This window comes from Dermacentor variabilis, chromosome 7, assembly GCF_050947875.1.
Source record: "Dermacentor variabilis isolate Ectoservices chromosome 7, ASM5094787v1, whole genome shotgun sequence".
Classification (NCBI taxonomy): domain Eukaryota; kingdom Metazoa; phylum Arthropoda; class Arachnida; order Ixodida; family Ixodidae; genus Dermacentor; species Dermacentor variabilis.
Window position 1 is genome coordinate 160,093,619 of NC_134574.1, and position 14,141 is coordinate 160,107,759.

Here is a 14,141-nt window from a genome sequence, read left to right on the forward strand (position 1 = left end):
CTCTGTATGCTTCACTGTATGCAGTGAAAGGTTAATTAAATTTTCTGGTGCTAAGGAGTGGAATGACTTACCCCTTGAAGTTTCTATATAATATGTAGTGCCACTTCCTTTCTAATTAAGCATTGCCTTGACCTTTTCCTTTGCACTTTTCAATTTGTGTACTGTCCTTAGTTCATCTATTTTTGAGCGAGAGAAGTGGATGCACTGGTCTTCTACACTACCGCGAGCGAGCAGTGGCTCACCATCGCACTTATCTCTCTGCTGCTGAGTGTCGCATAGACTGGCGCATGTTGGGCACAGCTAGGCAGGGCCTTTGAGGTTGCTCCGATGCAGTATTGGAGACCACGCCCAGGCCGCGCCTAGCTGGAATAGGCACCACAGTGAGGGAAAAAAGTGTGGTGGCAGTGAATACGGAGGGAGGCAATGAGCCGCCGTTTGGGTGCAGCTACTTGCAGTGGTGGGAAAGACGAGTGTTGCTCGATGGCACATCAGATACAGAAACGTGGCAGTTTTGAACTGCTGTACCAAATGAGTGCTGTACCTCGCAGAAAGTGATGTGCTCGGCACCCAATGGTCTAGTATCTTTTGATTTTTTAAGGCAAATATAGTTTGCTGTATCCATTGATAGGACACTTTTACTTGGTTAAAAAGAAGGTATTGAGTACATGGATCTCCACGGAGAGTTCAAGAGAAATTTCATTTACTTCGTTATATCCATTATTTCGTTATATTCTGTTTTATTATAATGAGTTTCAGGTGCATACAGAAAAAGTAAATAAATGCACATCCTTAGTTGTCAGTAATTATTGCTACATTTAGACATTGAGCAATATGCACAGTATATTTTCTTTTATTAACCTCAAGCTTTTTAATGTTGAAACAGTGCCACCAAGTGGGTGTATGAAAGCATTTACCATCGCAAGAATGTACTGGTGCACTTTAGCCTTAGTTGCCCTTACACTACTAAGCACAAGTGCTAATCAGCAACATCACCACCTGAGTGTCAGATTTTTTTTTTTTTTTCGTCGTCGCCGAATTAGCTAGATGAGCACATTAACTCATTTGGTTCATGCATTGTTGTCAAGTTGAATGTTGGATTGTAGATGACTTGGCACACAATGCATTTAAATGTGCTTTGCCCTTCTATGCAGTGTCCCGGGCATAGCCAAATGGTTTCAGGAAAGTGATGGTTTCAGTAAGTTGTCATGGACCCTGTCATCAAACTTTTTTGTGAGAATTGAGTTTTTGGACTTGCTGGACCTGCTGTCCGACAGTGGTGATTGCACCGAGTGCCAAGAGAAGTTGCAAAAGTCATTTATGTTGGATATAGCGGACACGCCGAGCCGTAAGAAGGTAAGACTTCACATTTTGTTTGTACATTTCGTGACTTTTTGGTAGTCTGCTGGATGGTGTTCAGTGAAAAGTAGCATTGTGCTAGCATATCGCTGGAAAATATTAACATCCACGCTGGTATTGGGTGGTGTTTTCTTTTTTTTTTATCTAGTGACCCCGAAAGTAAAATTGCAATACAGTCAGGGCCTTCCCTCTTTACAAAGGAATGTAATTGATCTCTTCACTTATCGAACAGCCAATCATTAATGTGTTGTCCTAAATTATAGTGTTTGATCACAGTCGGAGCACTGTTATCTGAAGTGTATAGCAAACTCTCCTTGTAGTGTTATGCACTAGAATGAGCCATATGAAATATCTGGGAAGTGGAAAGCAGGGATTAGAATATAAAAGTAAGTGGCAACATTGTTTAGGTGTAGCAGGTACGAGAGTAATTGTCCCCCTAGAGCTGTTGTTTGAGTTCTCGTAGTGCTTGGTTGTGTATTATCAAGCTTGTAGTCTTATTATTGTGTGCATCAAGAATAGAGCCTAGAAGCAATTAGTACTTTGTATGCATTGACAGAAGTCTGTGTGCACACACACAGTGTAGCTGCTTGGACTAGATGATGTAGCAACTCTGTTGTGTTCCAGTTGTTTTTCTTTTTGTCATTGACTTGAGCATATTGCCATTATTGGCAACACTATAGTCCAGGCTTAGTCACCCAGTGCCACAAGAGACAGGGACTCACTGTAGAACAGAATTCCATGAAAAAAGTGCCTGTATTACAGGTCCCAGATTTCTTTTCACCATTAACATTTTTGCCTGTGGCGACGCCTTGACGCTGTTTTCTGTATGCTCGTGTCATGGCATTTTCTATGACCGAGGCGTAAACCTCCAGTGTCTCTGCGTTGCATCCAATTTCAGCTGCCTGGGCATGCAACGTGGAAACAAAGGCAAACAAAATGGTTTCTGAGAAGAGCAGCACGTCTGTGCCCACCTGAAATAGTAACTGTGCTTCGAAAGGGAAAGGCATGTGATGTTATCATGGAAAGCACTCTTGAATTTCTCTTTTGTCAAGTACAGCAACCAGACTCTAGGATCATATCAAACTTATGGTGCGAAGTGGCGGTAAGTTCTTTTGTGTTTCAAGCTTGTATTCCCGTTAAATTGTACTTCCTCTGATGACTTCTTTATGAGCTCTCTGTAATGCCTCACAGTAGTCTGGCAGGCAGTCATGCAAAATTTGATAGCAAAAGCATTTTTGACGCAGTTCCAAAAATTTAGAGCTGCTTTGAATGAGTGACTTGGCTGTAAACATGCCTGCCTTGAGACTGTTACAAGACATAGCAAGTTTAAGTTTCTTTCATAAATGGAATACGTGCTTACATAAGTATACAGAAGGAGGTCCCAGAGCAGGAGGCTGAAAGGGGACCTCATATCAGAAAATATATGCATTTGTGCAAATATACAGGATGAAACAGCAATGTAGTAGTCACTAAGTGAAATATCATGCAAAGTAAATGTAGTACAAACTGCAAATAATATAAATTCAATAACAAGTAGTAGAATTAAAGCAGTAGTTAAGGCATTTGCAACAGTACAAACCTAAAATGTCTATAAAATCTACAAATTAAATAACTAGAATAAAGGAAAAACTACAAAGAAATGAGCAGGAGTGAAATAAATAGCTTAGATATGTGGATAATTTTGGTTATCTAGTAGGAAAGTGAATAATGTTTTCTTGAGAAGACCTAAAGAAGAACAGCGCTTGACATGTAGTGGGAAGCTGTTCCAAATAGATAATTCTGTGAAATATCCAGATAGTTTTTCATAATTAGTATATATTAATGGCAATAAGAAATTGTTGTTAGCTGTGAATCTTGTGCAGTTTAAGTTAGCCAAAGTAGTGTCAGAAAGTACATCCACTGGGGGGAGAATTATGTCTTATTTTAAGTAACATTACGGCTAATTTATATTTAACAAGATTATTTACTGAAAGTATTCTGTGGTTGTGAAGCATATCAGTAGCACTGCAGTAGAATAAGCTGAACGGCTAGATTCTGTTGTAGTGGTGCTATATATGTTTGGTATGTGTTACCCCACACTGTAATACAATAATTGAGATGGCTGTGAATAAAAGAATAAAACAAGGTTGGCAATGTTGGTTTGCTAAAATAGCACCTAGCCTTAAGTAAAATTTTAATACCAGGAGCAAGTTTGCCCTTCAAATAGACATTATGCCTAGTAAACTTTAAGTTTGAGTCTAGAATTATACCAAGAAATGAGCATTCATTAACTGCACTGATGACGAGAGTTTAGGTTGACTGTGGGAATGAGTTCTGGTGTCCTATGATTCGAATGAAAAAGCATAAAAGCTGTTTTGGTAGGATTTATTTTTAGCGAGTTAAGGTGGCACCATGTTAAAATATTTTTCAGAGCAGTGTTTAGCTTAGTAGTCAGAGAAGTTAGTGAATGATCGGTTGCAAGTAATGGGGTGTCTTCAGCATAAAGGAAGGTCTCATTTTTTGATGAACAACTGGGTAAATCATTTATATAAAGCAGGAATAGTAGTGGGCCAAGTATAGGCCTTTGCAGAACTCTTTATTGGTTATCCTGAAATTAGAAGGTGTTACATATGTTACTGAGAAAAGAATTTATTACACACCTTTACTAGTGTTGACTGACTATGCAGTTATATTGAAACGTCATGCTATCTCATAGAGAAATTGGGATGGTAGTGTAGTGAAGCTTCCGTTTTGTTGTAAAAAGACAGTTTGCACATGTTAGTCGAATTTGCTCATCCGATATTGCCTTCTGGTTGCATTACAGGAAGCCCTTGTGACATACTTGAATGGTGCCCCAGGTCTGCCCACCCACTCTGCAGATCTTTTCGATTTGCTCGAAGTGCTCTTGCATAAGCAAGAAGTGACTAACAGATGTGTTAATCTCACTTGGCTGACAACATTTCAACGTATCGCTGTTAAGACATCATCTGTAGCAGGCACAACAGTGAGAGCACTATCTCTAGTGGTGTGGTCACATTGCTTAAAACACTGTTTAGAAAACCTTGACTGGTGAGTAATAGATGCTCATATTATAAACAATCATAAAGAATGTCAGAATGGAACTGTGTCCAGTCATGTTCTTGTTGTCACTACTACTACTACAACTACTACTGCTACTATGACTACTACTTTTAACACAAGATCTGTGCTAAATATAAAAACGATGAAAACAAAGCGATGTTTCACTTGCATTCAGAAGTATTCATTCATGACATGGCCTTGCCCTAGAATCGATGAGTTAAAGGCAAGAAGTCAAACCAGTGTTGTTGATCTTCCTTTTTTTTTCAATTGGTTGCATTTCTTTTTAGAAACATTTTATAGTCTGCTGAAAATCTTGACTAAACATATAGTGTAGCATGGATGACATTTCTATCTTGCTAAATTGTACCTAGAGTTGGTTATATGATTTGGGCTTTTTGCTACAGGCAGAAAAACGAAGAAAAGGTTTATCAAAGTGAACAGGAAGAAATACTAGGTGTAGACACAATGCTGAACCCCTTCCTCCCTTTTTGTATGCACATAATGAATTGTTACTGTCTTCTTCACTGGTGATGGCAATAGTGGCACAATTATGCATGATAGATAGTCTGCACAAATATTGCTTGTTGTTTTGAAGGGACGCATTTATAATGAAAAGGCAGCTAACTGTAAGTTTATACTATATCCCAACCAGTCATTTTTGTCTTTTTTTCGTAGTTTTTCTTTTTCTGTTTGAAAAGTATGCTTCTTTTGTTTGTACTTATTACTACTGATAAACACTTCTGACAAATGATTTTTTCCTTTCCTTTTGCGCCTGTGCTTTTTGGCTAGAAAAGCAAGCAAGATGCGAAGCACTTGTTTTGTGCATGCAGTATGTAACTGGAGCTTGAGACTTATTTTCATGTGTCCAGCTGCTCACTCGAAATTGAAAGGAGTGTCGAGTCATGGATTTTAGCCATTGCATCTGCTGTGAGCAACCAAGCACGGCTGGCAGCTACGGCGGACATCTGTCGGATGCACGCAGCGCGCTCTCTTCACATTGCTGGTGATGCAGTGTTCACTTGGGCTGCTTACAAGTGTAGGCCACGCAAGGCAAAGCATCTTCAAAGGTAGTTATGCAGATTATATTCTGTTTGTGATCCTTTACTCTGTGCAGGCTATCTAGGTCAGTAACCTCGCACCCCACTGGGCCCAGATATATCCTTCATTTGTCTCCCCCATTTTACTTACAGGGACACAACAGGAAAAGATTAAGTCGAGCTATATTGAAAGGCTATTCGTCCATAGAAGTGTAGCATCACTTTTAAGTGTGCCAACATATATCTTTGTTACATAGAAAATCGCCACCAAAGGTCCTACTGCTGCTTCTAAATTTGAACCGCCCGCTCCAAAACGGACGAGTTGACGTAATCTCCACGTGACGTCGCGCTCTGACTGAGTCAGCCTATATTGACATCACCTGAGAGGTACTGTCGTAGCGCAAGCACGCCAGAACAGCCATCGTGTTTGTCTGCTGAGTTCTAAGTTGCACACGGCGACGGTGCAGTGTCATACCTTGGAATGTATGAGAACATGCCTTTTCTGGAAAAAATAAGCAGTCTTTGCGTCTTGCCATCCACAACAGGTGGCGTCACTGCAATTTTCCATTTTCTCACTTACAAAAGCATTGTTCTTGATATGAATGGAGAACTTGTTATTACAGAAGCCCAATGTTTCAATCTAGTTCAACTTAATATTTTATTTTAGCGTCACCTGAAACAGAAGTCTACAATCGCTGCATTATACCATTACTGTCACATGAGGCAGAAACTTGGAGCTTTAAGGGCCTCTCACGAGGCCACATAGAAAATGTCGGTTATACTCTAGAACTTGTTTCATACCCTCTAGGGATCGCTCTACCGTAAGAATTTTTCAAATTGGTTCATTAATAGCCGAGATAAAAATATTGTAGTGCCGTGAACCATTGATTTCGGGAGACGAGCACCACCGCCAACATAACACTCTTTCCACTTGCCCCTTCTAGTGTTGGCAAGTGAAATTTCTTCCCTGCATTATCCCATACCGGAGCTCGAGGATCACTTGAGGCGTACGCCACTGGCCCCACCTTCTTTTTTTTTTTTTCTCCTTCCTTTTTTGCTGTGAGGCGCACTTCCACTGACGGTGGCGCATGCTAGCTGTTGCATTTGTCTTGTTTCGTGCAGTGCACAATTTTGAGCACTGTGCATAAGAACACCTGACTTTCGGTATAAGTCTGTGCTACATGAACATTGAGGCAGACACAATTAGATCACGGAGCATGATCGCGCGCTGGAACACGGTAGAAAATGACCTAGTTTCAGTGTCTGCACACGCGACTCCACGACGTGGGAACAAGCAGACAAAACGGAAGTACATCTCTTTTCTACGGTACAAAGTAAAACAAAAACATGCAGACATCAGGTTTGTGTGTTTTATTATTTCTCCAAACCTTAATTTACCTAGTGAACCTTCAGATTGCACTCATAACAGATGTTGCCTTGAATAATTCTTGAAGTCACGTGTCTCTGTGAGCAATGTCACAGCATATACATGTACATAGGTGCACTTGCGCATATACGTCACCTCTCCGACTCGGAGCGTGCAATACCTGCTAGGAGAAGGGCGAACAGCATTTGGCTCGAAATTTCAGCTCTTTCTGTGGTGCGTAGCGATGTAATACTTAGCAGACACGATGGTTAGCGCGCATTGTGTGCAGTGTGCTTCTCGGCTCAAAATAGCCAGACCTGGTGAGGGGCCCTTTAACACAGAAGTTTGGGAAGAAGGTGAAGGCTGCATAATGAACAATGCTACGAAAAAATTGTATGCGTAACGTTAAGAAATGGGACAAAGTCAGTGGTGTTGATTAGAGTACAAGCAAGGGCAACCAACTTTTCTAATTAAGCTTAGGAGAAAGAAACGGAGTTGGGAAGGCAAGGTAATGTGTAGGGCAAGTAATGTGTGGTCTGTAAGAGGTGCATAATGGGCGCCCAAGGAAAGGAAGAGCAGCCGAGGATGGCAGCAAACTAGGTGGCACGATGAAATGAGGAAATACGCAGGCACAGGATAGAATCAGCTGACACGAGACAGGGTGGGCAATTGGAGATCGCTGGAAGAGGAGGCCTTTGTACTGCCGTGCACATAGCTTAATCTAGGTCAATGATGATGCTAAATAAGAGTGCGTGCATGTGTTGAACTTAATGTGCAGATTGCAGTGTGGAGTACTGTGTGACGTTAACGTTTGTTATCAATTTCTAGCTTGTTTAGCACAACACTCGAGCTTCTTCAAGATGAAGACCCCCAGGTTCGCTCTGAAGCTGCTGGTGCGCTGCCACTTCCAAGTGTTGAACCACAGGTATATAACCTCAAACAGCAGACTCCCGTTAAGGCAGATCTGGTTAAACTGAATATTCGGGTATGAGGAACATTTGGTCAGTTTCCCATGGACTCATCAGGAAAAAAGTCTGCTAAACGCAAACTGTAATGTTGGTTAAGCCAAACTTTCGCCACAGTCACCTACGCATGCTACTCATTCCAGTGAAGGGCTTGGATCAGCAGTCTTCAAGGAGACGATTTGGCTAGCTACAGGATAAGAAAATTGCCTTTCTAGGTTTATAATGATGGTGAGAACACTCTCCAGGGGCCACAAGAACCAGCAGCGTCCGCACGTAATGCAGCGCTAAAAATATCCTGAATATCTTGGTGCATTTTTTCGACATGAAGGCAGTGAAGAATTATTGCGCAAGCTAGGCAAGATGTCCACCTTTTGTGAAAGTGCAAAGGTTTGCACAGGGCTTGCAGTGTAGTATGCAAATTGAACAACTTTCTTTTTTACACCTGCCTTTTGGTTCTAATACCGTTTAAGTTTATTATTTTATGTTGCCCTGGTAATACATTAGTATATTTTGAGTCGTTCGGATCACTTTTGTTAAAGCGAACTTCCCAATAGACAAATAGATTTTCACAGTACCTATAAGTCTATCTTACAGTAGGCTTTTATAAAACCATGTGATGCTAACATAATGAAAGCATAAGGGAAGTGAACTTCGTTAAACTTTGTTTTAATTAAAGCATCCATCTATTCGTGCTGTGCTCCTTCAGTTTGTTTATGGAGACGTCTGGGAGCACGCAAGAAAAAAAGGTGTGATCTTCTGTAAGCTGACAGCAACAGCTGTTTCTGTTGGCTTTGTGTAACAATGACTGATTCATTTTGAACAGTGACGATATACCAATACCGAATATACATTGCTTCAAAATGATTTCTTGAGAATGTGTCAATCAGTTTGACCCTTGTATCGACTATTACAAGAACACTTGAAGTTATGTTATTGCTAAGTTATGGTAGTATTGATTTAATAGTTTTCAGCTTTAAAAACATAATTTAATCAAGTTTTGTTGTTCTACCAACCATTGCATGAGTGATACTATCATAATGAATGAAGAAAAGAAGGGGGGGGGGAGGACTGAGCAATACTTTATATTTCAAAGTTCTCTACAGTGATGCGCATACTTATTATGCAAGATAAACAACAAATAGGCCAGATTTGGCTGCACGATTTTGGTGCACATACTCACTGGAACAAAGCCAGAAATATACATTCACAGTACTGATCCTACACCTCACCCCTTTGTTTGCTCTGTTCGCTTGCTTTTGCATCTAGTTAACGTAGCTACTGACTCCATGCAATATGCTTTGGCATAAAGTTTGGCCTTAATATCCTTTTCTGGGGTATTTAGGCACAATCTCATCAAAACAGTTGACAACAGACAGAGACCAGGGGTGGCCTTCTGTAGGCGTCCACCTAGTGGACTGTCCATTGCGGCCGCTGCTGATTGGCTGGGGCCGCTCGTCTCCTCCTCGCTCGTGCAGCTGCATACAATCAGCAGAGGCCGAAATGGACAGTCCACTAGGTGGACTCTTACAGAATACCCTCCCCCCCTCCCCCCTGGCCAAGAAAGAACAGCACAGCATGCCGTTAGTAATACCTAGATTTAGATAATGCTCTGGAACCTAAGACAGTGGGTCCAAATAAAGTCCTTCCTCTTTAGGGTTTCCTGAAGCTTTAGTACACACTTCACCTTTTTTGAAGTGTTTTAACTTGAAAATGAACTTGTTTTGATGCTTTGTACTTGTCAGCTGCTTTGAATACTTATGCGTTGCAGTACAAGCTGCTGAAACTTTTATTGCTTGGCTGCCCGGTGTGAGCTTTATGGTCTATACATATCATTGGTGCCTTTCTTGTTGTTTTGCAGTCACTTCCTATCCAGCCTAATGTAGCAGCAAATGTGAGTAGCACAGTTCTTGTCACCCATGACTGCACTTCACAAATGCATACTTTCTTTTTGTCAATGAGCATGTGCCTTCTATGAAGAAAAGGAAAACTGTTCTATTTATGGCCTTCTATGAGTGGCAGTGATGGTGGTTAAGTTGTGTATAAAATGACCTTTATTTGTTCACTGCAGAACCTGTTCAGGAAGTTGGTGCTGGCCTTAGAGGATGATGCACCAGAATTGGTCAAGTTCTTGTGGTGCGAGCTTTGCCGAAGCGGCCCATCTGCACTCAGCGAATTCCAGCAACTAAAAAATCCCACGTAAGTCCTCTGACTTACACCTTTGATCTATGCTTTCTTCCCTTGACTTCTCTCTCTCTCTTTTTTTTTTCTTTTGCAGTGCACTTGCTACTATTATGCACCTGTGTTCCTCCTGCTAATACAATTCACTTTATGTGAATAATTTTGGTCACAACATTCCTTGCGTTTGCTGGCAGTTTATTCCACAAGCTCGGTCGGTATAGTTCCGTGCTGGGAATAGTTGCTTTTGTATAAGTCTACTCAAGAATAATTAAAGTTTCCAGTTCTTAATATGTGTGTGGGAGCATTTCTTGCATTCCATGCCTAGGGGAAGCAGCTGCTGTGGCTTGTCGTGAACCACAGATTTTATACTCTTCCCTTTTATTTCCTTGAAGACTCCTCATATGTTGGTACAGCCAAACACTGCTGTAACAAAGTCACATGCAATGTGAAGATGTCTTTGTTATATCCAGTATTCGCTATAAGCATATATCTTTTACATGCTGATATTGGCAAGAAATACTTTAGATTTACTTTGTTATATCTGATAACTCGTTATATCGAGGTTCGACTTGTATGAGTAGAACGGGTAGAATGGCTCTGCTACTGTCTTGGCTTGCCATATGTATTGCATGTACCAATGGTTGTTGTGCTCAGCAGTGCCTTTTGTAAGGCAAGTGTGACTTCCTCTTAACACTTATTGCCAATAACATTTGTTAAATGCAAGTCGTCATCAGTAGTTTTCAAAATAATGCATGCAATGTTGCAGTTATAGCAGAGTCCACATAACTGAAATGGACTAAGGTGACCAAGTCCCTAGCTAATGCTAAATGCCAAACGATTTTTTTTCTTTTTTTCAGCGTTGCAAGTCTCTTTGAGCAGGATGAAAGTGGTGTTTTTATGGAGCCAATGGTTGTTTCTCAGATGTTGCATCAAGGCACTCGGGTGAGAAGGCAGCATTTTAAGTTACTTCAGGAACATGGGATGAACCTAGTTTATGTGCTAAGTTTGTAGGTGTGTGAAAATCTAGTTCTCTTTAATCGCTTTTACATGCCCGATGTAATCAGCACGAGAACATATGATCGTGTACTTAAAAAAAGCAATCGTTGAGAGTGGGCTAGTTTGGATTCTATCATTAAGTGCAAAGTAAGAAACGGGGACAAAAGGACAGCCATGGATTAAAAATAGCCACGCAAAATTGTACCATGCCAATAAAAAAGCTCTAATCCAAGGATGAAATCAGTGCATATAAATTTCAGTGTTTGGGCTTTTAATACAGTGTCTAGCCACATGCAAGGCATGATTCATGCACTGCGTTATCTGGTGTTAAGAGAGCCTAACAGACTTGGACAACATAGAGTCAGCGGGCAATATTGCTGGCAAACAGCACACATTTGAAGTCAGTCTACCTTGTGTCACTAAGTTGAGCTGGGTGTCACCTTGATCGTTGTCAATCACTGTGGCACTGCAAGTCCACGCAACGATTATGTTCGCAACTGTAAACAAGAAAGGTGGCAGCGGGAGCTGAGCGAGGCAACTGCTCCAGCAAAGGCAGCAAATAGTGCCTCATTCCACGGGTGCCTCTCTTCAACCTCGCTTCCATTGCATTCATTTTTTTATTTTCACCTCCCTGTCTTTTTTATCTCCGGGGCTGTGTTTCTCATGGTATAAACATAACGGTCTTCTTACCATAGTTTCCCTTCAGCCTGCAACTACCAAAGTACTACTACTATACTGACGTGCTTTGCAGCAGCGGTAGCACAGTAAAATGATAGTACACTAAATTGATATTTAATTACTTTGTAATTAAGAGTATTGACTAGGAAATGTATAAAGCATCATCCTATTGCCTTTTCTCCAGTGGAACCTGCAGTTCCTTGTTATAAAATTATGTTACTTTGACAGATTTATCGGCACTCCGTCAGAATTCTTGACCGAAGGGACTGTTTCATTCCTGCATAGGGGTAGTTCAAGCAGGCACACACTACTGCTATCTTGGTGCAAAAAAATACTTGCGTTCCAAGCCTTGGGTGCACATTGTAGAGCTCCAGGTGGTGAAAATTAACCTAGAACCCTCCACTCTGGCATGAATCAGTCACTCAATCAGTCAATCAGCCAATCAATCTCTTGTTGCAGATGGCACTGGAGGCAGCACTTCAAAGTGGCGCAGATGTGACAAGCTTTCTTTTAGATGAAGCTACGAGACTGGTAGATGAACTTAAAGCTACATCCCAAGCACTTGACGAATTTGTCCTGCTCACAGACAAACCCCTTGGTAAGTAATTACCACTCAAACAGTTGTGTTAGGTCAGCTTGTAGGCTTCTGGAACCTCCAGCATCTTTTGAAAAATTAAAGTATCACTGCCTGCCCTCATACTGTGCAGTAACAGACATCAAAGTGCACAGAACCTCAGTGAAACTTCCGCAGACAGTCAAGTGGCTGCGCAAGGTATAGTGTAGAGTGTAAGGTTTATTGTAAAGTGCGCAAAAGGGCAAAAGACATATTCTGCTTTGTGTTAAAGGTTAGGAAGAAATTCCATTTTAGATTCCCTTCCTCGGATAAAGGCTAATAAGACGGGCGGGAACCAAGAGTTGTTTTTCCATGCATAGTCACAGTAGTAATTGCCTTCAGAAATTCTAGCAGCACAGTTTCCTGTGTGCACTTTCTAACTTACCTACAATTCACCACAGAAAATGTTTTTCTGACAAGGCTGGGTGCTTGTGTGAGTTAGTAATACATGACAAAATTGAGTGCAGCGCAGAAAACAAGGACATAAAAAGGCACCAACTTCTAACATTTATTGGTCGTGCATAAAACACACATACAGAGGCGTGTGCCTAAAGAAAAAAAGAACTAAAAGGAGTCATATCAGACATGTGGAAGGAAATCTGCACAACAGCCACATTTTTATAGTGGTAAAATGTGAAAACACCTGTGTACTTAGATTTAGGTGCACGTTAAAGAACTCCTGGTGGTCCAAATTATTCTGGAGTCTCCCACTAAAGTGTGCCTGATAATCAAATAAAAACGTAAAACCCAATAATTTAATTTTTTTTTACTTTCACTGTTCAAAAAGCATGTGTAAACAATTTGCAAGGCACATCAAAGAACTTCCGAAACTTTAGCCCTATCTATCATGCTATCGTCAAGCGAGATTACGTGCTTGAATCTGCCCTGAAGATTTCTGATGCACCTCACAAATTGTTAGCATATGGTCTTTGAACAATGAAATTTTCTTCTGTTTGTTCAGCAAGATCCTTTGATTGCCTCTCTATCCCTCTTTTTTAATCTGCACATGCCTCATTGTATATATCTATGTTCTGTGCATCACCAATAAGCACTGTTAGAAATTGACGTCGTGCGTGTCTTTCTTTCTCTCCATCTTCTGCACTATGCTTAGTTTTGCCAACACTTTTTCATATTTTATGGCTTCTGAAGTGTGAGACAGCCAAGCTAGACGAGGACAGATGGAAGAGAACAGTAGTGGTTTCCAAGCACCGCAGCCAAATCATCTGCACAAGGACGACCTAGGCAGAGGATGCATTAACTGCTGATAAATAACACCTCAGCGCTTGTGTCTTCCTTCCCATCTGTCCTTGTCTTGCTAAGCCGTATCGCACTTCAGCAGCTATACAGCACCAAACTAACCCAACATTGATGCACCATTGTATTTTGTCATTAGGAAAGGGTTCTCCAAGCGCACACATTTTGCTAGACTAGAAGCGAGTTACTGTGGTAGCACATCAATAGGCCGTGTACGCTTCATTTGAATCCACACCTGCAGGTTCAAACCTTGAAATTCTGGGCAGGCCAAAGCTGCACCATGCCATTGCAGTGTTACAAGCACGTGCGGATCTGGTTGAATGGGCTTGCACGCAATTCAGCACTGAGCAGAGTCCTGGTGCATTCGCTGAACTGGTGCTGCCAGGTAAGGAGGGCAGGGAGCAGTCACTGCTGCCAAGGGCAGCTTTGCAGCTTTCACACACAAAAGCGCACCTTGTAGATATGTGGACTCGGCTGACCTTTACAAAATAAAGTTGCGTACTGTAACATCTTTCTGCAAACGTTCTTTTTTCTTTTATTAGCAAATACGATTGTGGAAATTAAGTGCAAAAAGCTGCAATATTCTGGCCTACTCTGCAGGGTGCAATGCTTCATGTCCACAAAGTGTATGCACGCAC

The 14,141-nt window shown here is 41.2% G+C and overlaps 1 protein-coding gene across 1 annotated transcript in view; it reads left to right on the forward strand.

The window, feature by feature from the left end:
* The window catches only part of LOC142588302 (tRNA (32-2'-O)-methyltransferase regulator THADA), a 44,403-nt gene extending 30,389 nt beyond the window's left edge, over positions 1-14,014 (forward strand). Inside the window, exons 21-30 of the mRNA XM_075699890.1 lie at positions 1,152-1,353; positions 2,255-2,458; positions 4,160-4,404; positions 5,286-5,483; positions 7,648-7,744; positions 9,643-9,675; positions 9,853-9,980; positions 10,820-10,904; positions 12,096-12,234; positions 13,745-14,014. Of these exons, the coding sequence (XP_075556005.1) occupies positions 1,152-1,353; positions 2,255-2,458; positions 4,160-4,404; positions 5,286-5,483; positions 7,648-7,744; positions 9,643-9,675; positions 9,853-9,980; positions 10,820-10,904; positions 12,096-12,234; positions 13,745-13,995 (1,582 nt within the window). The 3' untranslated portion in view covers positions 13,996-14,014. The remainder of the gene's footprint in view (positions 1-1,151; positions 1,354-2,254; positions 2,459-4,159; positions 4,405-5,285; positions 5,484-7,647; positions 7,745-9,642; positions 9,676-9,852; positions 9,981-10,819; positions 10,905-12,095; positions 12,235-13,744) is intronic.
* The last annotated feature ends 127 nt before the right edge of the window (positions 14,015-14,141 follow it).